General features: G+C 45.4%; 1 protein-coding gene across 1 annotated transcript in view; it reads right to left on the bottom strand.

Moving 5' to 3' along the window:
• The window catches only part of REV3L (REV3 like, DNA directed polymerase zeta catalytic subunit), a 372,405-nt gene that overhangs the window by 33,743 nt on the left and 311,028 nt on the right, over positions 1-27,634 (bottom strand). Inside the window, exon 29 of the mRNA XM_063917144.1 lies at positions 7,788-7,978. Within this exon, the coding sequence (XP_063773214.1) occupies positions 7,788-7,978 (191 nt within the window). The remainder of the gene's footprint in view (positions 1-7,787; positions 7,979-27,634) is intronic.

Genomic DNA, 27,634 nt, shown 5'->3' on the forward strand with positions numbered 1-27,634 from the left:
GAAAATGTACCATATGAACTATATATCGCCATTTGACATGAATGACCTAATAAGTTCTCTTGTAATTTGGCTCCGTGGGCTTCCTATAATGAGGCTTCTACTTCATCTTAAAACTGCCCTGTTGCCATACTGATTTCATTTGTCTACTTGCTCCCCAGCAGTTTCCTTTCCCCACTCCCACCTCCCCATCTCCATCACTAACTTCCCACTTGTCTCTACCTCCCTTCTTCGTCCTCTCCCTTCCCTTTTTTGAGCTCTTTTTTTTTTAGTACAGCAATCGTTACTGGTCCTGTGCAATGCTCCTCCCTCTCAAGTTATCCTATAATAGCATATTTGTCGAACTGACTTCTGCTTATGGACTTATGTGTTTCAAAAGGTTTCTAACTTCTAATTCGCATTTTAGATTATGCATTTCTTGATGCTGTAGCAATCCTGTTTGAGTTTACCATTTTTCCTCCTCTTTCTGTTTTGTTGTTCTTGCATAAAACATTGTAAAAAGAAATAAAAAAATAAGATTTTAAACCTACTGGTAAATCTTTTTCTCGTAGTCCGTAGAGGATGCTGGGGACTCCGTAAGGGCCATGGGGATAGACGGGCTCCGCAGGAGACATGGGCACTTTAAGAAAGAACTTTAGGTATGGGTGTGCACTGGCTCCTCCCTCTATGCCCCTCCTCCAGACACCAGTTAGAGAAACTGTGCCCAGAGGAGACGGACAGTACGAGGAAAGGATTTTTGTTAATCCAAGGGCAAGATTCATACCAGCCCACACCATTCACACCGTATAACTTGTGATATACTAACCAGTTAACAGTATGAAAACAACATAGCATCAGTCCGAGACCGATGAAACTATAACATAACCCTTTAGTAAGCAAAACTATATACAAGTCTTGCAGAAGTAGTCCGCACTTGGGACGGGCGCCCAGCATCCTCTACGGACTACGAAAAAAAGATCTACCGGTAGGTTTAAAACCGTATTTTCTCTTACGTCCTAGAGGATGCTGGGGACTCCGTAAGGACCATGGGGATTATACCAAAGCTCCCAAACGGGCGGGAGAGTGCGGATGACTCTGCAGCACCGATTGAGCAAACAGGAGGTCCTCCTCAGCCAGGGTATCAAACTTATAGAATTTTGCAAAGGTGTTTGAACCCGACCAAGTAGCAGCTCGGCACAGCTGTAGTGCCGAGACCCCTCGGGCAGCCGCCCAAGAAGAGCCCACCTTCCTAGTGGAATGGGCCTTGACCGATTTTGGTAATGGCAATCCAGCCGTAGAATGAGCCTGCTGAATCGTGTTACAGATCCAGCGAGCAATAGTCTGATTTGAAGCAGGAGCGCCAACCTTGTTGGCTGCATACAGGACAAACAGTGCTTCTGTTTTTCTGACTCTAGCCGTTCTGGCCACGTAAATTTTCAAAGCCCTGACCACATCAAGGGACTCGGAATCCTCCAAGTCTCGCGTAGCCACAGGCACCACAATAGGTTGGTTCATATGAAAACATGACACCACCTTAGGCAAAAATTGAGGACGGGTCCGCAATTCCGCTCTATCCACATGGAAAACCAGATAGGGGCTTTTATGAGACAAAGCCGCCAATTCCGACACTCGCCTAGCCGAAGCCAAGGCTAACAACATGACCACCTTCCAATTGAGATATTTTAACTCCACCGTTTTAAGTGGTTCAAACCAGTGCGACTTAAGGAAACTCAACACCACATTAAGGTTTCAAGGCGCCACCGGAGGTACAAAAGGAGGCTGAATATGCAGCACTGTACTTCTGGGAGAGAAGCTAATTCCTTCTGAAAGAAAATGGATAAGGCCGAAATCTGAACCTTAATGGAGCCTAATTTTAGGCCCAAATTCACTCCAGTTTGTAGGAAGTGAAGGAAACGGCCCAGATGGAATTCTTCCGTAGGAGCATTCCTGGCCTCACCCCATGAAACATACTTTCGCCATATACGGTGATAATGTTTAGCTGTCACGTCCTTCCTAGCCTTTATCAGAGTAGGAATGACCTCATCCGGAATGCCCTTTTCCGCTAGGATCTGTCGTTCAACCGACATGCCGTCAAACGCAGCCGCGGTAAGTCTTGGAACAGGCAGGGCCCCTGTTGCAACAGGTCCTGCCTTAGAGGAAGAGGCCACGGATCTTCTGTGAGCATCTCCTGCAGATCCGGATACCAGGCCCTTCGCGGCCAATCTGGAACAATGAGAATTGTCTGTACTCCTCTTTTTCTTATTATTCTAAACACCTTTGGGATGAGACGAAGAGGAGGAAACACATAAACCGACTGGAACACCCATGGTGTCACTAGGGCGTCCAGCGCTACCGCCTGAGGTTCTCTTGACCTGGCGCAATACCTCTGTAGATATTTGTTGAGGTGGGACGCCATCATGTCTATCTGGGGCAGTCCCCACTAACTTTCAATCTGTGCGAAGACTTCCTGATGAAGTCCCCCCTCTCCTGGATGCAGGTCGTGCCGGCTGAGGAAGTCTGCTTCCCAGTTGTTTTCCGCCCAGCGAGGAATCCTGGTGGCTTCCGCCATTACCACTCTGCTCCTTGTGCCGCCTTGGCGGTTTACATGAGCCACTGCGGTGATGTTGTCTGACTGAATCAGAACTGGTAGGTCGCGAAGTAAGGTCTCCGCTTGACGAAGGGCGTTGTATATGGCCCTCAGCTCCAGGACGTTGATGTGAGGACAAGTCTCTTGACTTGTCCAAAGTCCTTGGAAGTTTCTTCCCTGTGTGACTGCTCCCCAACCTCGGAGGCTCGCATCCGTGGTCACCAAAACCCAGTCCTGAATGCCGAACCTGCGGCCCTCTAGAAGGTGAGCACTCTGTAGCCACCACAGGAGAGATACCCTGGCCCTGGGGGACAGGGCGATCAACTGATGAATCTGTAGATGTGACCCGGACCACTTGTCCAGTAGGTCCCTTTAGAAGGTCCTCGCATGGAACCTGCCGAAGGGAATGGCCTCGTATGATGCCACCATCTTTCCCAGGACTCGAGTGCAGTGATGCACTGACACCTGTTTTGGCTTCAATAGGTTCCTGACCATGGTCATGAGTTCCTGAGCCTTTTCTATCGGAAGATAAACCCTTTTCTGGTCCGTATCCAGAATCATACCCAAGAAGGTCAGACGAGTCGTAGGAACCAAATGCGACTTCGAGATATTGAGAATCCAGCCGTTTTGCTGTAACACTTTCAGTGAAAGTGACACGCTGCTCAGCAACTGCTCTCTTGATCTCGCTTTTATGAGGAGATCGTCCAAGTACGGGATAATTGTGACACCCTGCTTGCGCAGGAGCACCATCATTTCCGCCATTACCTTGGTGAAAATCCTCGGGGCCGTGGAAAGCCCAAATGGCAACGTCTAAAATTAGTAATGACAATCCTGTACCGCAAATCTCAAGGAACGCCTGATGAGGTGGATATATGGGAACATGAAGGTATGCATCCTTTATGTCCAGGGATACCATAAAATCCCCCCCTTCCAGGCTGGCGATGACCGCTCTGAGCAATTCCATTTTGAACTTGAACCTTTTCAAGTATAGGTTCAGGGATTTTAAATTTAAAATGGGTCTGACTGAACCGTCCGGTTTTGGTACTATAAACAGGGTTGAGTAATAGCCCCTCCCTTGTTGAAGTAGGGGAACCTTGACCACCACCTGTTGAAGATACAATTTGTGAATTGCATTTAACACTAACTCCCTTTCTGGGGGAGAAGCCGGCAGGGCCGATTTGAAAAACCGGCGAGGAGGCACCTCTTCGAATTCCAGCTTGTAACTCTGAGAAACAATTTCTATTGCCCAGGGATCCACCTGTGAGTGAACCCAGATGTGGCTGAAAAGTCGAAGACGTGCCCCCACTGGGAGCCCCAGCGTCATGCGGTGGATTTTGTAGAGGCCGAGGAGGACTTCTGTTCCTGGGAACTAGCTGTGTTGTGCAGCTTTTTCCCTCTGCCCTTACCTCTGGCAAGAACGGACGCACATCGTACTTTCTTGTTTCTCTGTGACCGAAAGGACTGCATTTGATATTGTGGCGCTTTCTTAGGCTGTGAGGGAATATAAGGCAAAAAATTGGATTTACCAGCTGTAGCTGGAGATCAGGTCCGAGAGACCTTCTCCAAACAATTCCTCACCCTTGTAAGGTAAAACCTCCATATGCCTTTTTGAGTCGGCATCACCTGTCCATTGCCGGGTCCATAGGACTCGTCTAGCAGAAATCGACATAGCGTTGACTCTAGAACCCAGTAAACCAATGTCTCTTTGAGCATCTCTCATATATAAGACAGCATCTTTTATATGTCCTAGGGTCAATAAGATGGTATCCTTATCCAGGGTCTCAATCTCCGCTGATAAGGTATCTGTCCACGCTGCTATAGCGCTACCCAAGCCGACGCAATAGCCGGTCTGAGTAAAGTACCAGAATGTGTGTAAATGGACTTCAAAATAACCTCCTGCTTGCGATCAGCAGGATCCCTTAGAGTAGCCGTATCTTGGGATAGCAGCGCTACCTTTTTGGATAAGCGTGTCATCGCTTTGTCCACCCTAGGGGAGGATTTCCACCGTATCCTGTCCTTTGCCGGGAAAGGATACGCCATAAGAATCCTTTTGGGAATCTGCAGTTTTTTGTCTGGAGATTCCCACGCTTTTTCACACAACTCGTTCAGCTCATGAGAAGGGAGAAAGGTTACCTCAGGTTTCTTTCCCTTATACATGTGTACCCTCGTGTCAGGGACAGGGGGTTCCTCTGTGATATGCAAAACATCTTTTATTGCAATAATCATACATCGAATACATTTAGCCAATTTTGGCTGTAACTTTGCATCATCGTAGTCGACACTGGAGTCAGAATCCGTGTCGGTATCAGTGTCTACTATATGGGATAGTGGGCGCTTTTGAGACCCCGAAGGTCCCTGCGACAGGTTGACTCCCTGGCTGTTCCCTAGCCTCAGCTTTGTCTAATCTTTTGTGCAATAAATTCACATTAGCACTTAAAACATTCCACATATCCATCCAGTCAGGTGTCGGCGTTGTCGACGGAGACACCACATTCATTTGCTCCACCTCCTCCCTAGGAGAGCCTTCTACCTCAGACATGTTGACACACGCGTACCGACACACCACACACACACACACACACACACACACACACACACACACACACACACACACAGGGAATCCTCTTATCTGAAGACAGTTCCCCCACAAGGCCCTTTGGAGAGACAGAGAGAGAGCATGCCAGCACACACCCAGCGCTAATGACCCAGGAAAAAACACACAATATGTTTACCCAGATAGCGCTGTAATCTGTATATTGCGCCAATTATGTGCCCCCCTTCTTTAAAACCCTCTTTCACCGTGGATAAGCAGGGGAGAGTTCGGGGAGCTTCCTCTCAGCGCTGTGCTGCGGAGAAAATGGCGCTGGTGAGTGCTGAGGAAGAAGCCCCGCCCCCTCGGCGGCGGGCTTCTGTCCCGCTCAAATATCGAAAAACCTGGCTGGGGCTCTTTATATATACAGTGCCCAGCTGTATATATACACATTTGCCAGAAAAAGAGGTTTTATTGCTGCCCAGGGCCCCCCTGCGCCCTGCACCCTTACAGTGACTGCCGTTTGTGTGTGCTGTGTGGGAGCAATGGCGCACAGCTTTACTGCTGTGCGTTACCTCAGTGAAGATCTGAAGTCTTCTTTCTTCTCATACTCACCCGGCTTCTATCTTCCGGCTCTGCGAGGAGGACGGCGGCGCGGCTCTGGGACGGACGGCGAGGGTGAGACCTGCGTACCGATCCCTCTGGAGCTAATGGTGTCCAGTAGCCTAAGAAACAGAGCCTAACATTAAAGCAGGTCTGTTTCTCTCCCCTCAGTCCCTCGATGCAGGGAGTCTGTTGCCAGCAGGCTCCCTGAAAATAAAAAACCTAACAAATATACTTTCTTTCAGGAAACTCGGAAGAGCTCCCTGTAATGCACCCAGTCTCCTCTGGGCACAGTAGTAAACTGGGGTCTGGAGGAGGGGCATAGAGAGAGGAGCCAGTGCACACCCATACCTAAAGTTCTTTCTTAAAGTGCCCATGTCTCCTGCGGAGCCCGTCTATCCCCATGGTCCTTACGGAGTCCCCAGCATCCTCTAGGACGTAAGAGAAAGTAAAATGAAAATTGGAGGCAACTTGGGTTGGGCTCGGGAGTTGTGTGTGTGTGTGTGTGTGTGTGTGGGGGGGGGGGGTCATACAGTAAAAGAATTGTAGAATGTATATGATACATGAGTTCTCAAACTACGTTGCTCTGGGAGCCCGTTTGACAATGAAAACTATTACAGGACTCCAGCAAATTACTGCAGAATGACCACCACACGTGCGTGGTCAGCAGACTACGCATGCACCTGTAGCACTGCGCAGACACAAAACAGAAATGAAGTGACTGCTAATGCAATTGCTTTATTTCTTACACATCCCAGGGACAAGTTCCTTTTGGAGCCCCTGACCTGCATGTGTTTTCACACATTTATGTGAATGTTAAGTTTATAACCCCTGTTAAAGCTATGGAGGTGGCAGGTAGAGGCAGAGGGTGACTGGGGAGACAGTGGGTGACAGGTAAAAGCAGTGAGTGACAGGGAGAGACAAAGGTGACAGGCAGCGGGTGACCAGGGAGAGGCAGTGGGTGTTTAACACATCCTATGCTGTCTGTGCGCAGTGCTCTCCTCTTGCTACTCCCCCCTACCCCCCACTCCCAGACTGCACTTATTTACAACAGGTTTTTCCCAAACTCGGAGACAGTCCCGTTCACTGAGAGATGGCTCTTCTGAGTCTGACCACGATCTGCTACTAGTCACCTTACTTCAGACTCCTCGGATCACTGGCTGAGACAGGCCTGGCCAACCTGTGGCTCTCCAGCTATTGTGAAACTACAAGTCCCAGCATGCTCTGCCACAGGTTTGCTATTAGGAAATGCTAACACTATGGCAAGGCATGCTGGGATGTGTAGTATCACATCAGCTGGAGAGCCACAGGTTGACCAGCTCTGGCCTGAGAGATCAGAGCCTGACAATCATCAGCAAGACAATCAGCATAGAGTCGTGACCCCATGCTGATATTGTTACGACCCACAGTTTGAGAACCGCTGGTCTACTGATGGGACTTAGTAGACAGAAAATATTCAGAACACAAATAAGTATTAAAAAAGAGAAACACCTAGCAAATAGGGATGGCCATTGGTGTGGTAACAATCTATGATTACTATCGATGGCAAAATGGTAAGTGACCATCGCTGGCTGCCAACTATGTAATGGATGACCATCGATGGTTTTCACAAGCGATGGTCATCCAATTTCAGAACATTGGGGCGGGGCTTCATGTGTGTGGGGGGCAGAGCTATGCTCCGGGTCCCGGCACCTATTAAAAAAAAAACCATGGCAAAAGTATTCTCCAGCAGCCATAAACCATTGATGATTATGAATAGCTTAATATTATAAAATCTTTAATTTCTGAATACATTTGTACAATATAAATTACAATGGAATTACTAAAGATTGAAAGAAATCTCCCATTGTAAAATGATTGTTTATCCGGATACATCACAAACTGAATGATATCTCCCACAGTAAAATGATCATTTATATGGATAGTCACATGTACTCCCACACATTGTATTAGAAATGAATATAAAATCTGAGAATTAGAAAAAAAATAATACACTGATTGGAATAAAGTAAAAGAAAAAGTAAGAGGAAGCAACAAGGGGCAGCTCAAACCACCTCCATTCTGGGCATGTGTGGTAAACCAGACTCCTACCTTGTGAGTTCTAGGGCTGGCACACAGGCTCCCGGTCTGTACGCAAAACTTCCTCTGTACTCCTTGGCAAAGATTAGATCCTGCATGCTGGCCTTTCCTTCCAACAGCTTCATGCATTGTCTCTGGACATACTGTTTAATTTGACTTATATCTCTTGTCTCAAATAGCAGCTTAATAGAACGTTCAAGTATCTGTAGGGGAAAAAAATGTAACTGGAGAGTTCAGCTTCTGATGTACTCCTAAACTGCATCACAGTTATATTCCTGGTTTGCCACATCATACCCAACTTAGATAAGAACCAAATTAACACCTGTAGATTGCAGTCCGATACCAAATTGTTTTAAGTGTGTCCTGAACGATCTATCAGTGACCGCTCAGCACAAATCTCTCCCCCTGCTCAGCACTCGGCGTGATGTGTGCTGAGCTAGCGGGGCAGACACGGGGGGCCGCTCACTTCACACAGTGGTGTGACACAGTGGCGTAAGTTCGCCCCAGTTGCCCGGAGGCAAGATAAATATTGGTGCCCCCCTATTTCCTATATCAAGATAAGTGTGTGTGTGTGTGTGTGTGTGTGTGTGTGTGTGTGTGTGTGTGTGTGTGTAACAGCAGACACTTTACTGATGGAGCTATTTGCTCCTGTAGAGGAAGCATGAGAATGCTAACTATATGAAGTTACGTGTAATTGTCAGAGAAGTATCTTCATATAGTTAAAATTCTCATATTTCCTATACAGGCACAAATAGCTCCATCAGTAAGGTGTCTGCTTCCAGTGTAATAGGTCATGGGTTCTAATACTGGGTATGACACTTGTAAAATGTGTATAATAAAGAGGGTGTGATTTGTAAGGTGCAGTGAGGAAGTTGGCGTCTGAAAATATGGCGGCAGCTATCAATTAACTTAATTCACTGGTGTCACAGAATGGGAGCAGAGGTGCCCCCTTCAGAGCAGGAGCCCGGCGGCAGTTGACTCCGTTGCCTCCCAGAGTTCTGCCTCTGGTGTGACATACACACGGAGAGATCAGTGCTTCATTTCTAAGCAATCTAGTCAGATTGCTTAGCATTTAAGCACGGAACTTTCCGTGTGTACCCCGTTACAATGGATTTACTATGCGTCTTTAAATAATTCTGTTAAGCATCTCTCAGCTATACTGGTTTCCCGAATGTGGAGGAGAAACAGAAACAGATGCTAAAGTATAACAAATACTAAGTACATTAGGCATTGTGTAAGTAGAACAAACTTTAATGTAAGTATGAAAGTACAAATATGTGCAGAAAAAGTTCAGATTTAACACCTTGTTTATAAAATATAAATGCTATATGATGGGTAGGTAGACTCCGCCTTTAGTGTAATCTGCAAGGAACCTTTAACAGAGTGCCAACTAATGGAGTCAGGTCCTGAGATTTGTCCATTTTATAATTAAGCATTTTTACAAATACCTTGCAATACATAAAGCACACACTATTGCAAGATGAATTAAAATGCAATAAAATTTTAAAATCATACACTATGGCAGTGCTTCTCAAATCCTGTCATTATACCCTTACAGTGCATGTTTTCCATATCTTTTTGCTGGACCACAGGTATATTCTTTAGTGACACATTTTAAAAGATCCACAGGTGGTTCTAGTTATTTCATTTGATTCCATGATGAGACCTGGAAAACACGCACTGCTAGTGTGTCCCAAGGACTGGATTTGAAAAGCAATGCACTATGTCATTTGGAATAAAGTAACGATGTTAATAATAAGTTAAGAAGTCTTTTTGGTCAGACAGTTTGGTTTTTACCATTCCATTGGTCCTGGTAACTTTGTCAGAAAACCATGGTGATGTGAGTAAATATCAAAATTACAGTTGTTTTTCCTTGTATAAACATTACAGGCTGTGTGCGAGCCTGTCATCCACTGCAGGGTTAGACTCCCGGTCTCCTGCATATGAAGTGCTGTAGATGCTTAGTGGGTTTTTAAAGTAGAATTATGTGCTAATCTTCAACCAACGCAGTTTGTTCCAGTGGTGCAAACCTCTGCAGGGATATATTAATTCAACGGCACAGCACTTGTTTTAATTTAAGACGTTAAGGCTGTATCTGAATGGGTGCTTACACACCCTAAGGTGTCAGGTAATTAGTTTGATAGTTCATTGATTTTTTTTTTTTTACAACACAACAATATAGCAAAACAGAACAGAAAGCTATATACTGTACTTGGATTCAATATGACATTCCGGCTGTCAGGATCCCAGCTGTCAGGAGACCAACGCCGGGATCCCGACAGCTAGAATACCTGTGGCGAACGCAGTGTGTCCCCTTGCGGGCCCGATGGCGACCTTTGGCTTCGGTATCCTGACCGCCAGGATCCCCTGTACTTAATATTACAATGATTAGTGTAATAGAAAAGTTAGAAAATGATTGTGGATACATATCTATCCGTCTATATCATATCTGGAAAATAGTCAATGTAAAACTGTATATAATATTATAATAAATACTAGTTACCAGCCCGTCAAAATGACGGAACATAACTGTTATGAGCATCAGTGGCTGTGCGCCATCTAGTGGCCACTAGCAAAAAAAAACATACGTGAACCTTCCCATAACGGTGAAGAGCAGCGCTAGCCTTTTATTATATAGGATAATATAATTCTTTACCGATTTAACATTAGGGGGGTATCCAATCAGCCGCAAATAACGCGATCCGCAATCGGGGCTAATGTTATTGCACCTATCTCCCAAAAATCTTCTTATCGCAGCCTGCATGCTCCCGTTTATCGCACCTATCCTATTCCAAAATGGCAATAATGGGATTCGTGTGATAATTCTAGCCCACAAATGCAGAGATAAGTATTGGAAAAAATGGGGAAATCTTCCTGTACCCACCAAAAAGCCAAACTAATACAGGAAACATTATAGAAGTCTATTAGTGGCCACAATAAACTACTTGATGTTTAAATCATTTAAATCACTTCTCAACCATCCCTCACGCAACCCACTATCCATTATCAAAGCTCAAGATCTTGCTTCATACTTCAAGGACAAGATTGCTAAAACCTGAGATGAAATGGTACGCTTTTCCTCAGCCACTGACCTGCTTAATTCCCTATTTGTACCCTCTTCTGATCCCACAAATGAAGCTGAAGTATCAACACTCTTCTCAAGCTACTTGAGAGACTTGCCTACACTCGCCTCACACACTTTATTAACTCACACACCTTACTGGACCCACTTCAGTCAGGCTTTCATTCCCAACACTCCACATAGACATGACTGACTAAAGTAGTGAATGATCTGGTCACCGCAAAGTCTAAAGGCCATTACTCACTTCTAAAAGGTGCATACACACTAGGCGATTTTGAGCTCAAGGTAGCTTACTTTAGGCGTTTTGATCTACTTTGAGCTCAAAAGCGCCTAGTGTGTATGACTGGGTGATAAGCACTGATGTGCGCTCGCGCATCATCGCTGGCCACTGCCATCCGCCGGCCTGTTTCACCGGCCGAGTGAACCACTTTCCACAGTCTTCTACTGTTGAAAGTGGTTCACCCCCCTGAAATCGCTGGACACGCAGCAGAAAATTGCTCAGTGTGTATGCACTGTGTGATTTTCCGGCCAGCGTTTTTCACATCATCTCTCAGCATACACACTGGCAAAATTCACCCAGTGTGTATGCACCTTTATTCTTCTAGATCTCTCTGCTGTTTTTGACACTGTTGACCACTCTCTTCTCATACAAAACACTACAATCCCTAGGTCTTCCAGACACAGCCCCTTTTTGGTTCCTATCCTACCTATCTAATCCTTCCTTCAGTGTCCGCTTCTCTGAATCCACCTCCTCTTCGCTACCTCTCTCAGTTGGAGTACTGCAGGGTTCAGTCTCTGCTTTTCTCAATCTATACCTCATCTCTTGGTAAATTAAACAACTCTTCTGGATTTCAGTATAATCAGTACCCAGATGATATTCAAATCTACCTATTCTTCCCAGATTTGTTTCTATTTGTATTGGTCCGTGTCACTGAATGCTTTTCTGACATTTCATTTTGGATGTCATCTCGCCACTTCAAACTTAATATTTCCAAAACAGAGTTAATTATATTTCCACCGGCCAATAGTAGTTACCAACCTGATATCTCTAGCACTGTTGAGAACTCGAAAATCAGTCCTACCCCACAAGCTCACTGCCTAGGTGTTATCCTCTACTCTGAACTGTCCTTTGCACCCCACATTCAATCTGTCTCAAAATCATGTTACATGCATCTAAAAAACATATCCAGAATACAACCATACCTTACACAAGACACTGCAAAATAATAGTTATGGTAGACTTATATTGATAACTCTATTTCTCCTAAGTCCACAGTATCCACAGGATAAACATTGGGATATGAGGTAGCGACAGCGGATTGGCGCCAATAATCAAAAGCTTTCGGCCTCCCAGAATGCAACATGCCAGTCCTCTATATCCCCGCCTCCTGGCTCAGGCAATTCAGTTGTTTCCCAAAGCTCAAGGTAGGAGAATCATAGAGAGCCCTAATCAGGCGAGAAGAACACACATGCACACCCTTCTGTACAAGATGGAAGAGGTTAGTAGGTGAAAGGATCCTCAAATCAGGTGCATCAGGGTGGGATCCATGTGGGTACTGTGGACTTAGGAGAAAGAGTTATCAACGGTAAGTCTACCATAACTACTATTTCTCCTGCAGGGTCCACAGGTTATCCACAGGATAAACATTGGGATGTCCCAAAGCAATTTTAGTGGTGGGAACGCTCCTGATTGGACAGGAGGATCCTTCGCTCGATTTCAGTGTCCTGAGAGGCAAATGCATAATGTCTAAGGAATATGTTAATGGAAGACCATATGGCTGCCTTACATATCTGTCCAGCTTAAGCACCACGTTGGTACTGCCCATGACGGGCCTACCTTACGCGTACAGTGAGCAGAGACATTAGCCGGAACAGGGAGATCAGCTTGAGAATATGCTTCTGAAATAGTCATCCGAAGCCACCTCGCCAGTGTCTGCTTGTCAGCAGGCCATCCTCTTTTGTGAAATCCATAGAAAACAAAGAGTGTGTGTCTTTCTGATGGCACTGACATGATCCACTTAGATCCTTAAGAAATGGACTACGTCCAATGATGCATCTCCCGCAGAAAGGTCCGGCCCTTGGAATTTCTTAGTTAAGGTGGAATTTAGACACCACCTTAGGAAGATAACCAGATTTGGTTCTAAGAACAGCTCTATTTGGATAAAAAATCAAAAAAGGAGGGCAACATAATAATGCCCCTAAATCTGAGACTCTTCTAGCTGAAGCAATAGCCAGTAGAAAGAGAGCTTTAGCCGTCAACCATTTAAGAACCACTTGCTTTAGTGGTTCAAATGGAGCAACTTGAAGTGCCTTTAGGACTAAACTTAAATCCCAAGGCACTGCAGGAGGAACAAAGGGAGGTTGGATGTAAAGCATTCCCTGAAAAAGGGCGCACATCCTGTAGGTTAGAAATTTTCTTTTGGAACCATACTGTCAATGCGGACACCTGCACTCTCAAGGAAGCCACCCGTAGAACTTTGTCCATTCCTGCTGAAGGAATGCTAGGACTCTGGAAACTCTGAAAGACCTAGGGTCAATTTCCGGTCACTGCACCACTGACTATAGGCTTGCCATATTCGGTGATAAATGCGAGCTGAGGATGGTTTCCTTGCTCTGAGCATTGTTTGAATTACCTGTTGCGAGAAACCTCTTGCTTTCAGAATGGAAGTCTCAAGAGCCACGCCGTCAAAGACAATCGATCCAGGTGCTTGTAATAGCAAGAACCCTGTGACAGGAGATCTGGACGTTGAGGGAGCAGAAATGAAGCATCCATCGATAACCTCTGCAGGTTACCAATGTCTTCTGGGCCAAGCCGGAGCTATTAGTATCACGATGCCCTTTCCTTGTTTTACCTTTTTGCATCACCCTGGGTAACAGAGCGATCGGTGGAAACACAGAGGCCAGACGAAATTCCCATCTCACTGACAGGGCATACACAAAGGTCGCTCTGGGATCCTTTTTTCTTGACCCGTACGCGGGAACTTTCTTGTTTTGACGGGACGCCATGAGATCTATCTCCGGTAAACCCCACTTGTCTACCAGAGTCTAGAAGACCTTGCGGTGTATGAATGGCGTGTCGACTGAGAAAATCCGCTTCCCAGTTTAGGACTCCCGGAATAAACACTGTGGACAAGGCTGGATGATGAAGTTCTGCTCACCTTAACGTGCGGCTTACCTCCTTCATTGCTTTTTGGCTGTGAGTTCCTCCTTGATGATTGAGGTACGCTACTGCTGTTATATTGTCCGAGAGAATTTGAACTGTTTTCCCCTGAAGAATGTCCTTTGCGTAAATGAGTGCCATATAAATGGCCCAAAGTTCAAATATTTATTGGCAGTTAACTTTCTTCCTCGGTCCACTGTCCTTGGAAGCAACTTCTTCCTGTCCCTGCTCCCCAGCCCTGAAGACAGGCATCTGTCGTCAGAATTTCCCAATATGATATCCAAAAGGGTCTCCCTTTGTCCAGATGGGATGTCTGTAGCCACCAGGCTAATGACCTCCTTACTTCCAAAGGAAGGACCATAGTCTGAGTTTTTATAGTCTGATGAAAACCATTCCATTTGGAAAGGATCAGACGTTGCAGAGACCTCGAGTGGAACTGAGCATACTCCACCATGTCGAATGGCGACACCATCAATCCCATAACACGCATTGCTGTGTGGATGGATACCCTTGGACTCTGTGTAGCAGCTCCTAAATCCTTGACTGAATTTTGGATATTTTGTCCAGAGGTAAAATTATTCTCTGAAGGCCCGAATCCAACACAGCCCCTAAGTGAGTCATCCGTTGTGATGGAACCAGGCACTAATTTGCCCAATTTACGAGCCAACCGTGTCTCTGCAAACAAGCTATAGTCTGTTGCAGATGACACGGAAGCAATTCCTGAGATTGTGCCAGTATTAATAAGTCATCGAGGTATGGAAAAATGCTTATCCTTAAGCTGCCATTACTACCATAATTTTGGTGAATACTCTGGGAGCTGTGGCCAGTCCAAATGGTAGGGCCTGAAACTGAATATGTTGCTGGAGGATAGCAAACCTGAGATAGCGCTGATGGGACAGTGCTATAGGAATATGTAAGTAAGCATCCCGGATATCCAGGAATACCATAAAATCCTCTGGCTCAAGGCCAAAATAGTGGAACGTAAAGTCTCCATATGAAACCAAGGCACCCAAATGCACTTGTTCTGCACTTTGAGATTGCGTGTGTGCTGGAACGACCCATTTGGATTCTGGACTAGAAACAGGTTGTAATAAAAACCTTGTCCTCGTTGTGCAGGAGGAACTGGAATTATCACTGCTGACTGAAGCAACTTCTGAACTGCCTTTTGTAAAGCCCTGGCCTTCGTTTCCACTGAAGATGGACTGTTACAAAAAACCATTGAGGAGGGTGTTTCTTAAAAGCAAATGCATAACCGTGACATACCGCTTCTTGCACCCAGGCATCTGTGGTGGACTGCTGCCAGGTCTGTGCAAATAGAAGTCGGCCTCCCACCCTGGGGTCCACCAGGTGGAGGCCCGCACCATCAGGCTGATGGCTTATCTTCTGATTTGGCCTGAAACTGGAAATGGTGGTCCAAGATGGCGAACCTTAGGTAAGCCTGATGAGAGGGCCACATGGGAATGTGTAGGTAAGCATCTTTGGCATCCAGAAATACCGGGAATTCCCCCTGCTCCAGACCGGACATCACTGCCCGTAGAGATTCCGTCTTGAATTTGAACACCTGGTGATATGGGTTGAGAGACTTCAAGTTCAAGATGGGTCACATCGAACAGTCTGGTTTTGGAATGACAAAAAGACTGGAGTAAAAACCCATATTGCATAATGAAGAAGATACTGGGACCACCATCCCTGTCCACAATAGCCTCTTGCAAGGTAACTCTTGCTGCAGGTAAAGCTGGCAAGCATGATTTGAAAAATCTGTGAGGAGGGAGTGCTTGAAATTCCAGCTGGTATCCCTGGGAAATGAGTTCCCTCACCCAAGGATCCCGGCAGGACTCTGCCCAAACATGGGCGAAGTGCTGAAGGCGAGCACCCACCTGAAAGTCGCCTTGCTGCTGGAGTCAACCATCACGTGGAAGGCTTAGCGGCAGGGGATCGGGTGGTCTGGTCCAGGGAGGCAGCAGCTTCCGGTTTATGGGACTTACCACGAGATCCTCTCGGAGTGGTGGAGACTCCTCAGCCCCTACCTCTGAATCTTGTCACACGAAAGGTGGTGCAGCTGACGGCAGATAGGTAGACTTACCTGCCGTTGCCTGGGATATCCATTTATTTAATTCGTCCCCAAACAAAGTATCACCTGTAAAGGGAAGATTTTCCCCAACCTTTTTGGAATCAGCGTCCGCTGACCACTGACGTAACCACAGAGCTCTGAGTGCCGATACAGCCATAGCAGTAGTGCGGCCATTTATCTTACACAATTCCTTATTACCCTCGCTCATAAAATTAGCAGCATCCTGAATATGTTGCAGCAGAGTAATGACCTCATCCCGGGGCAGATTGTCTAATCCATTAATAATCTGATCGGACCACTTGACCATTGCCCTAGAAATCCACTCACAAACAACTGTGGGGCGCTGTGCAACGCCCACTGCTGTATAAATTGCCTTGAGAGTGGTCTAAATTTTACGGTCAGCTGGCTCTTTTAGGGATATAGCCCTTGGCACCGGCAGTACCAATTGCTTAGACAGTCTGGACACAAACGTATCGACTGACGGGGTTTTTTCCCATACCTTCCTGTCCTCCTCTGGGAGGGGAAAGGTAGCTAAAAACCTTTGAGGATTTTTTTATTTTTTATCAGGGTTTAACCACGCTTCCTTGGCCAGGGAGTTTAACTCCTTAGACACAGGAAAGGTTGCTGAGGTCTTTGGTCTAACATTAAAGTACAGCTCCTCAACTGGATCTGCCTCCTGAACCGGTATGAGAAGAGCCTCTCTTGCAGCAAAAATGAGGGCCTTCACCCCTGTGGACAGAGACATCTGGTTTAGAAAGAGCTTTGATTCTATTGATTATGTTTTTACCGCTTAACTTTCGTGCCAGGAGGTTACTGCCTCTCTGTCTCTCCTTTTCAGCTAAAGCTAATTCTGAATCGACATTCTGAATCATGCTCTTAAAATTATCAAACCAGTCAGGTGCCTGTGAACTCTGTCCCTGTGGAGATAAGGAACATTGTTCACACATGAGAGACCCCGCTGATGACGGGGTAGAGTTACAAGCAGCACACATAACCATATCCACAGACATATTTACACCACTGAAAATACAGCGAAGCTCACTGAAAACGCCTCCACACAGACCCTAGAGAGCCCCTGGAGTGACATTGAGGAAATGGATACCAGCAAACAAACACAGCTGCACAGTGTGTGAATATAAGTGTACAACCTGTATAAGTGTGGCTTCGCTGCCGCCAGAGAGCTCCCCCCCACTATGACCCCTGGTACCAGGACAGAAGTCTGTAACAGCGTGGATCCCCGGAGGAGCAGCGTTCATGCAGCCTTGATGATCCACAGCAGCAGGAAATGGTTCCTTCCCGCCTCTGGTCCCACTCCGGGAAGCCACGCCCCTTGCAATGGCGCGCAGTCCCTGTAGCTCATTTTTTATACTGGCCATATTAAAACACATTAAACCATAACATTACACAAAGCCTTTTCTGACAGCACTGAAATTGTGGCTTGCTTATGTGATGGACAAGGATGAAGATGAAGACGAATTAAAAGTGACCTTCCTTCATCCAGCTGGACCTTCACTATCATTCTATTCTATCCAAGGAATCCTGATGCACTATGAATACCTCTAATAGATGTCTTATGCAAAGCGACCCTATAACTGCAACTGGAAGAATTTATGTCATGTCTCCTGATGACACTTTAAAACCACTGAGACATTGTCAAACTATCTTCAGCGAACATTGTTGACTAATACAATGTGAAGTATTTCTATTCAACTTGATTTATATAATGTAACTAATGAAGCCATCAAATCTATTATTACCTATTACTACTTGTAATACAGCTGACTTTTTTTTTTATAAACTACCTTGCTTTAAAATAATTTTTAACTATGAACCCATTATCTTCCCACTTTTACATTTTGATAAACATTTAACATTAGTAAAGACTATTTCAGGAATTTTGTTTTTTGTTGCACTTTTTGAGATCATCATGATCAAAAATTTCAGATTGAATTTGAAAAATGTTTTTCCTCACAAAGCCTATTGTGTTGTAAATCATAGGAAATGACAACAAACAAAAAAGGAAAGAATGTTTCTATGTATATTCAGATGTAATGTCTTTATTTCGTGATTAAACGACTTTTAATTGATATAGTAAAGGTTATATTTTAATATTAATTTCTTATTGTGCACCAACATAGAGATATTCTTTCCTTTTTTTGTTTGTTGTGATTATTTATCTTGTCTCTGGTAGTACCCCGGAAGAGTTACTGCAATAAGAGCAATTTGCTTATAGATATTAATCAGGGCTTTTCTCAATAACGTATTTACAATTAATTGACTAGTGCAGACTCTCATTATCAGTTTCCACATCCCTTTATGAAACTATCATAAGAAATGGCGGTATCCGGACTCCAGGTCGACAACATAAAGGTCGACACACCTTAGGTCGACGCCAATTGGTCGACACACCCTAGGTCGACATGGACAAGAGGTCGACATGGACAAGAGGTCGACAGGAACAAGGTCGACATGGGAAAAAAATCGACATGGGTTTTTCATGATTTTTTTCTTTTTGGAACCTTTTCATACTTAACGATCCACGTGGACTACGATTGGAACGGTAATCTGTGCCGAGCGAAGCGGTAGCGGAGCGAAGGCACCATGCCCGAAGCATGGCGAGCGAAGCGAGCCATGCGAGGGGACGCGGTGCACTAATTGGGGTTCCCGGTCACTCTACGAAGAAAACGACACAAAACCCCCCCAAAAAACCCTCATGTCGACCTTTTTCCATGTCGACCTTGTTCCGGTCGACCTGTTGTCCATGTCGACCTAAGGTGTGTCGACCAATTGGAGTCGACCTAAGGTGTGTCGGAAATGGCATAAAGAACACAGTCAAATGACCCCACCTCTCTAGCTTAATTAGGAGAGCTGCTATGGCAATTGGAAAATATGGTGGTTGTGCGGTTTTGACAAAAAGAGAGAAATACATCTGCACTCTTGTGGAAATATGACAAATTCTTATATATAGAAAAAACTATAATATCCCCAATATTCTTGTGTCTAAATTAGACCTTATACCTCTCTGGGGGTGCGACCCTAATATAACCAAGCTATGTAACAATGCAATAGGAGAACTAGAAGACGATTGTTAAGTTGGGTGCACAAAGTAAATTTGTTAAATTGATTAGTATGATAAAATGTAGCTTTTATTGCTTATTTTAATATGAAGATGGTCCTTTTAACTAGGGCACATACAGCAAAATATAGAGGTTAAAATGTAAGACATACAGACAAATAGGTGAAAAGGATTGAAATAATGTGAAAAAGATTCTTAAAAAGAGGCAACACCACAATAACTCCTGCAGTTGTGAATTTTTAATGTGTGATATCCGAGCCGGATGTTTCCTTGGGAGGTTATTCTAAATTCATACCTAAATAAACCTATAGAATATCGGCATAAGTAATGTAATCCTTGTATGGCTACTTTAATTTTCGGATTCTATCTTAATCCTCATAGAGACAGTAACCGGCCAATATAATCTTTACCTCTTATCATATCTCAGTCCTTATAGGGATATGAATATCTATATGTCACTCGTGTTTGGCAATTGACATGCTGTGCACAAACTGCAGTAAGTATAATTGATCCCAATAGTGCTTTAAATTGTCTTTTATTCCACATAAAAGGTGTCGTGTTTATATTGGAATTATCATCAGCACTTGTGGGAGTAATTAATAAACAAGAGAGATGCACAAATTAATTAATATGCTTCATGAAGTCACTTGTTACTCCTATATTGTGTCAATCCCCTAGATGTCTGTTTATGACAGTTAGTTGACACAGTTCATTGTAAAGGTATTGGTACTTATATGAATACCATAGGTTGTGCTCACTTCAAGCAGGGGTAATCCCAAAGGGATATGAGAATTAATCCTTTATATAGACACTGTATATCACTTCTATATTGATTCTAAAATAAATATATTGGAGCTGTGCTTCATATATTGTTGATATTCAGTGATATTCCGATACAGTCTGCACTGTCTGTTGAATTATGACAGGAGAATGTTTCTCTTAGACCTTATGCTTGTAAAGAGAGAAAGGGCAACAATTGTTGCAAGTGACTTCTAGATAGAGATAGAGGATCTGCAAAGTATCCTTTGAATCATAACTTATGCAAGTATCTCTTGTTCACACCAAAATTATGTGGAAATAGATTAAAGAGATGAGCCTTTGCATCTCATGTTTATATACCTATAATAAGGAATTGTCTCAGTCAGCTACGGATAAATGTCGTCACCGTCATATAATTGTAATGTGGGTTTGACCCTAGGTATTCCCCTTGCAATCGGCTGTCATATCCTGTGCTAGATTATGCCGTTCTTATAAGCAATATGCTGTTCCTATCCTGATTGCTGTGTCTCTAATGATAGCAGTCTAAATGCTCAATGGTAAAATATTGATGTATTTGCACAGCATACAGCAACACACTGGATCAGCGGTAGCTTGATAGCAATAGGATAAATGATATGCTGTTCCTATCCTGATTGCTGTGTCTCTAATAATAGCAGTCTAAATGCTCAATGGTAAATTATTGATATATTTGCACAGCAAACAGCGGCACATTGAATCAGCGGTAGCTTGATAGCAATAGGATATTGACTTCTTATGTTGGTTTAAACCTAGGTATTTCCCATGCAGACAACTTTAGTCACCCATGCTGGGTTCTGTGACTCTTAGGGGCAGGCTGCTATCTTGATAATTCTGATAGTGCCAGTATCAGTGCCCATTAAACTAACATTGATAATTTTTACACATTTTTACAACATTGCATTAACATATATACATGGAGCGTGGTGTGCGGTTTTGACAGATTTTTGAAAACTTTACATAGCCATATTTTGGAAACGGCCTGAGATAGTTAAATAAAATGTATTTTCTTAGCCTACAAATATACTCTCCATATACCAAATTTGATCCAAATCTGAGTTGGTTAGGTAAAATCAGTGTGTTGATTTGACACGGAATGACCCTCAGGTCATTTTATACAACATTTGTAATAACGAGATCAGTACTAAATCCCGCTGGACGGAATCCCGACCACACAATCCCGACAGGGGTGGCGAGCGGAATGCAGCCCATTGCGGGCTCGCTTCGCTCGCCACGCTGCGGGCACGGTGCCTCGCTACGCTCGGCACACTATTATATTCTCCCTCTATGGGTGTCGTGGACACCCACGGAGGGTGAATATGTCGGGATTGTGCCGGCCGGGATTCCGGCGTCGGTGTTTCGACCGCCGGGATTCCGTCCGGCGGGATCTTGACCGCCTCCCATCATAACTGTGTTCATGAAGCAAAGTTTTTTTGTTTGTTTTTTAAAATTGTTTATTTAATTTTCAAGTTATACAGGGTTACATTAGCCCCCCACAACAGGTGGGGAGGGTATATCCGTAAAACAACATTGTTTTTATAGCAGAGATATAATCTAAAAACAGAGATCATGGGGTTCCCATATTGATAAAACATTGTGTTGATAATAAAGGAAATAGAGATAAAGTATACATTGAAAGCGACCAAAGCACTTTGATTAATTAGGAACCAAAAAAATAAAAACAATCTCGTGGCTGTATCAGTAGGGAGAAGAAGAATAAAGAGAGAGCGAGAAAAGAAGAGAAAGGAAAGACGAGGAAAGTATAGAGTAGGAAGAAAAGAGACAGAGTCGGAGGGTCCGCCGGCGCGTCTCTATATACAGCAAATACCGCTCGGAGCGTCAGTGTAAAATAGGAGGCAATACTTAAGGTACACGAAAAGGTGGTATTAAGGACGGTCACACACCTACTCTATGGGAGGCGAGACTACTAAAATCACAGTAGAAGTGCCGCGGAGCCCCCAGGGGCGCGCGTTCTACGTGCTGGAGCTTGAGAGTTAAACCATAATTCCCAAACCACAAGAAACTGGAAAGATCTGTTATGGAGGTATGCAGTGATTTTTTCCATGCTTGCGAAGTACCATACTTTATCAATGACCATCTTAATAGGGGGGGCCTCCTTCTTTTTCCAATGGAGAGCAATTGAGCAGCATTTAAAATCTGTGTCAGTAATTTACCGGTATTTGGTGGTGTGTTAATAACGGGAAGGCCCAGCAGAAAAGACCAAGGGTCTTTAGATATCTGGGATTGGAGCACTGTACTTATCAAGTGTGCGACTGATACCCAAAATAACATGATCTTGGGGCACGTCCACCAGATGTGGAGGAAGGAGCCATGACCGCCGCAACCCCTCCAGCACGTGGGCGACGAGGAAGGAAACATCTTGTGGAGCCTAGAGGGGACAAAGTACCACCTATATAATATTTTGTAAGCATTTTCCTTCACTAGCGTTGAGATGGAGGATTGCGCGGCAGCAGTGAAGACATCCGACCAATCATGGTCCGCAGGCGGCGGACCTAGATCCCGCTCCCACTGGAGAACAAAAGCCGGGGCCGTTTGCTGCCCTCCAATCTGGAGAAGGGAGTATAGTAGGGAGATGATTCCTCGAGCAAGCAGTTTATGATAGCTATATGACTCCAGAGTGGATAAAGGTTGGAACGGGGAAGAATTCGATATAGAAGAGACAAAGTGTCTTATCTGGAAATAGGTAAAAGGGTTCGCTTCCGGGAAATTATAATAAGATTTTACTTACCGATAAATCTATTTCTCGTAGTCCGTAGTGGATGCTGGGGACTCCGTCAGGACCATGGGGATATAGCGGCTCCGCAGGAGACAGGGCACAATAATAAAAGCTTTAGGATCAGGTGGTGTGCACTGGCTCCTCCCCCTATGACCCTCCTCCAAGCCTCAGTTAGGATACTGTGCCCGGACGAGCGTGCATAATAAGGAAGGATATTGAATCCCGGGTAAGACTCATACCAGCCACACCAATCACACCGTACAACCTGTGATCTGAACCCAGTTAACAGTATGATAACAACGAAGGAGCCTCTGAAAAGATGGCTCACAACAAGAATAACCCGATTTTTGTAACAATAACTATGTACAAGTATTGCAGACAATCCGCACTTGGGATGGGCGCCCAGCATCCACTACGGACTACGAGAAATAGATTTATCGGTAAGTAAAATCTTATTTTCTCTGACGTCCTAGTGGATGCTGGGGACTCCGTCAGGACCATGGGGATTATACCAAAGCTCCCAAACGGGCGGGAGAGTGCGGATGACCCTGCAGCACCGAATGAGAGAACTCCATGTCCTCCTCAGCCAGGGTATCAAATTTGTAGAATTTAGCAAACGTGTTTTCCCCTGACCAAGTAACTGCTCGGCAAAGTTGTAAAGCCGAGACCCCTCGGGCAGTCGCCCAAGATGAGCCCCCTTCCTTTTGGAATGGGCTTTTACCGATTTTGGCTGTGGCAGGCCTGCCACAGAATGTGTAAACTGAATTGTATTACAAATCCAGCGAGCAATCGTCTGCTTAGAAGCAGGAGCACCCATCTTGTTGGGTGCATACAGGCTAAACAGCGAGTCAGATTTTCTGACTCCAGCCTTCCTGGAAACATATTTTTCAGGGCCCTGACAACGTCAAGTAACTTGGAGTCCTCCAAGTCCCTAGTACCCGCAGGTACCACAATAGGTTGGTTCATGTGAAAAACAGAAAACACCTTAAGGAGAAATTGAGGACGAGTCCTCAATTCTGCCCTGTCAGAATGAAAAATTAAGTAAGGGCTTTATATATGATAAAGCCGCCAATTCTGACACACGCCTGGCTGAAGCCAGGGCTAATAGCATCGTCACCTTCCATGTGAGATATTTTAAGTCCACAGTGGTGAGTGGTTCAAACCAATGTGACTTTAGGAAACTCAAAACAACATTGAGATCCCAAGGTGCCACTGGGGCACAAAAGGAGGCTGTATATGCAGTACCCCTTTCACAACATCTGAACGTCAGGCACTAAAGCCAGTTCTTTCTGGAAGAAATTCGACAGGGCCGAAATTTGAACCTTAATGGACCCTAATTTTAGGCCCATAGACAGTCCTGTTTTCAGGAAATGTAGGAAACGACCCAGTTGGAATTCCTCTGTAGGGGCCTTCTTGGCCCCACACCACGCAACATATCTTCGCCAAATGCGGTGAAAATGTTTTGCGGTTACATCCTTCCTGTCTTCGACCAGGGTAGGGATGACTTCATCTGGAATGCCCTTTCAGGATCCGGCGTTCAACCGCCATGCCGTCAAACGCGGCCGCGGTAAGTCTTGGAACAGACAAGGCCCCTGCTGGAGCAGGTCCTTTCTTAAAGGTAGAGGCCACGGGTCTTCCGTGAACATCTCTTGAAGTTTCGGGTACCAAGTCCTTCTTGGCCAATCCGGAACCACGAGTATCATTCTTACTCATCTCCCTCTTATGATTCTCAGTACTTTTTGTATGAGAGGCATAGGAGGGAACACATACTCTGACTGGTACATCCACAGTGTTACCAGAGCGTCCACCGCTATTGCCTGAGGGTCCCTTGACCTGGCGCAATATCTAGTTTTTTGTTCAGGCGGGACGCCATCATGTCCACCTTTGGTTTTTCACAACGGTTTACAATCATGTGGAAGACTTCCCGATGAAGTCCCCACTCTCCCGGGTGGAGGTCATGCCTGCAGAGGAAGTCTGCTTCCCAGTTTTCCACTCCCGGAATGAACACTGCTGAGAGTGTTATCACATGATTTTTCGCCCAGCGAAGAATCCTTGCAGTTTCTGCCATTTCCCTCCTGCTTCTTGTGCCGCCCTGTCTGTTTACGTGGGCGACTGCCGTGATGTTGTCCCACTGGATCAATACCGGCTGACCTTGAAGCAGAGGTCTTGCTAAGCTTAGAGCATTGTAAATTGCCCTTAGCTCCAGTATATTTATGTGGAGAGAAGTCTCCAGACTCGATCACACTCTCTGGAAATTTTTTCCTTGTGTGACTGCTCCCCAGCCACTCAGGCTGGCATCCGTGGTCACCAGGACCCAGTCCTGAATGCCGAATCTGCGGCCCTTTCATAGATGAGCACTCTGCAGCCACCGCAGAAGAAACACCCTTGTCCTTGGAGACAGGGTTATCCGCTGATGCATCTGAAGATGCGATCCGGACCATTTTTCCAGCAGATCCCACGTAAAGGTTCTTGCGTGAAATCTACCGAATGGGATCGCTTTGTAAGAAACCACCATTTTTCACAGGATCCTTGTGCAATGATGCACTGATACTTTTCCTGGTTTTAGGAGGTTCCTGACTAGCTCGGATAACTCCCTGGCTTTCTTCTCCGGGAGAAAACATCCTTTTCTGGACTGTGTCCAGAATCATCCCTAGGAACAGTAGATGTGTCGTCGGAAAAAACTGCGATTTTGGAATATTTAGAATCCACTCGTGCTGTCGTAGAACTACTTAAGATAGTGCTACTCCGACCTCCAACTGTTCTCTGGACCTTGCCCTTATCAGGAAAGCGTCCATATTTCTTTTAAGAAGAATCATCATTTCGGCCATTACCTTGGTAAAGACCCGGGGTGCCGTGGACAATCCAAACGGCAGCGTCTGAACTGATAGTGACAGTTCTGTACCACGAACCTGAGGTACCCTTGGTGAGAAGGGCAAATTTGGACATGTAGGTAAGCGTCCCTGATATCCAGTGACACCATATCGTCCCCTTCTTCCTGGTTCGCTATCACTGCTCTGAGTGACTCCATCTTGATTTGAACGCTTGTATGTAAGTGTTCAAATATTTCAGATCTCACCTAGCCGTCTGGCTTCAGTACCACAATATAGTGTGGAATAATACCCCTTCCCTTGTTGTAGAAGGGGTACTTTGATTATCACCTGCTGGGAATACAGCCTGTGAATTGTTCCCAATACTGCCTCCCTGTCGGAGGGAGACGTTGGTAAAGCAGACTTCAGGAACTTGTGAGGGGGAGACGTCTCGAATTTCCAATGTACACCTGGGATACTACGTGTAGGATCCAGGAGTCCACTTGTGAGTGAGCCCACTGCGTGCTGAAACTCTTGAGATGACCCCCTACCGCACCTGAGTCCGCTTGTACGGCCCCAGCGTCATGCTGCGGACTTGGCAGAAGCTGTGGAGGGCTTCTGTTCCTGGGAATGGGCTGCCTGCTGCAGTCTTCTTCCCTTTCCTCTACCCCTGGGCAGATATGACTGGCCCTTTTGCCCGCCTGCCCTTATGGGGACGAAAGGACTGAGACTGAAAAGACTGTGTCCTTTTCTGCTGAGATGTGACTTGGGGTAACAAAAGGTGGATTTTTCAGCTGTTGCCATGGCCACCAGGTCCGATGGACCGCCCCTTTATACGGCACTACTTCCATGTGCCGTCTGGAATCTGCATCACCTGACCACTGTCGTCTGGCAGATATGGACATCACATTTACTCTTGATGCCAGAATGCAAATATCCCTCTGCGCATCTCGCATATATAGAAATGCATCCTTAAAATGCTCTATAGTCAATAAAATCTTGTCCCTGTCAAGGGTATCAATATTTTCAGTCAGGAAATCCGACCAAGCCCCCTCAGCGCTGCACATCCAGGCTGAGGCGATTGCTGGTCGTAGTATAACACCAGTATATGTGTATATACTTTTAGGATATTTTTCAGCTTCCTATCAGCTGGCTCCTTGAGGGCTGCCGTATCTGGAGACGGTAACGCCACTTGTTTTTATAAGCGTGTGAGCGCCTTATTCACCCTAAGGTGTGTTTCCCAACTCGCCCTAACTTCTGGCGGGAAAGGGTATACCGCCAATAATTTTCTATCGGAGGAAACCCACGTATCATCACACACTTCATTTAATTTATCTGATTCAGGAAAAACTACAAGTAGTTTATTCACACCCTACATAATACCCTTATTTGTGGTACTTGTAGTATCAGAAATATGTAACACCTCCTTCATTGCCCTTAACATGAAACGTGTGGCCCTAAAGGAAAATACGTTTGTTTCTTCACCGACGACACTGGAGTCAGTGTCCGTGTCTGTGTCTGTGTCGACCGACTGAGGTAAATGGGCGTTTTTACAAGCCCCTGACGGTGTCTGAGACGCCTGGACAGGTACTAATTTGTTTGCCGGCCGTCTCATGTCGTCAACCGACCTTGCAGCGTGTTGACATTATCACGTAATTCCTAAATAAGCCATCCATTCCAGTGTCGACTCCCTAGAGAGTGACATCACCAATACAGGCAATTTGCTCCGCCTCCTCACCAACATCGTCCTCCTACATGTCGACACACACGTACCGACACACAGCACACACACAGGGAATGCTCTGACAGAGGACAGGACCCCACTAGCCCTTTGGGGAGACAGAGGGAGAGTTTGCCAGCACACACCAAAAACGCTATAATTATACAGGGACAACCCCTTATACAAGTGTTTTCCCTTATAGCATTTTTATATATGTAATCATATCGCCAAATAAGTGCCCCCCCTCTCTGTTTTAACCCTGTTTCTGTAGTGCAGTGCAGGGGAGAGCCTGGGAGCCTTCCTCACAGCAGAGCTGAGCAGGAAAATGGCGCCGTGTGCTGAGGAGAATAGGCCCCGCCCCCTTTTCGGCGGGCTCTTCTCCCGGAGTTTGTGAGATCTGGCAGGGGTTAA

The sequence above is a fragment of the Pseudophryne corroboree genome, chromosome 4, assembly GCF_028390025.1.
Source record: "Pseudophryne corroboree isolate aPseCor3 chromosome 4, aPseCor3.hap2, whole genome shotgun sequence".
NCBI lineage: Eukaryota > Metazoa > Chordata > Amphibia > Anura > Myobatrachidae > Pseudophryne > Pseudophryne corroboree.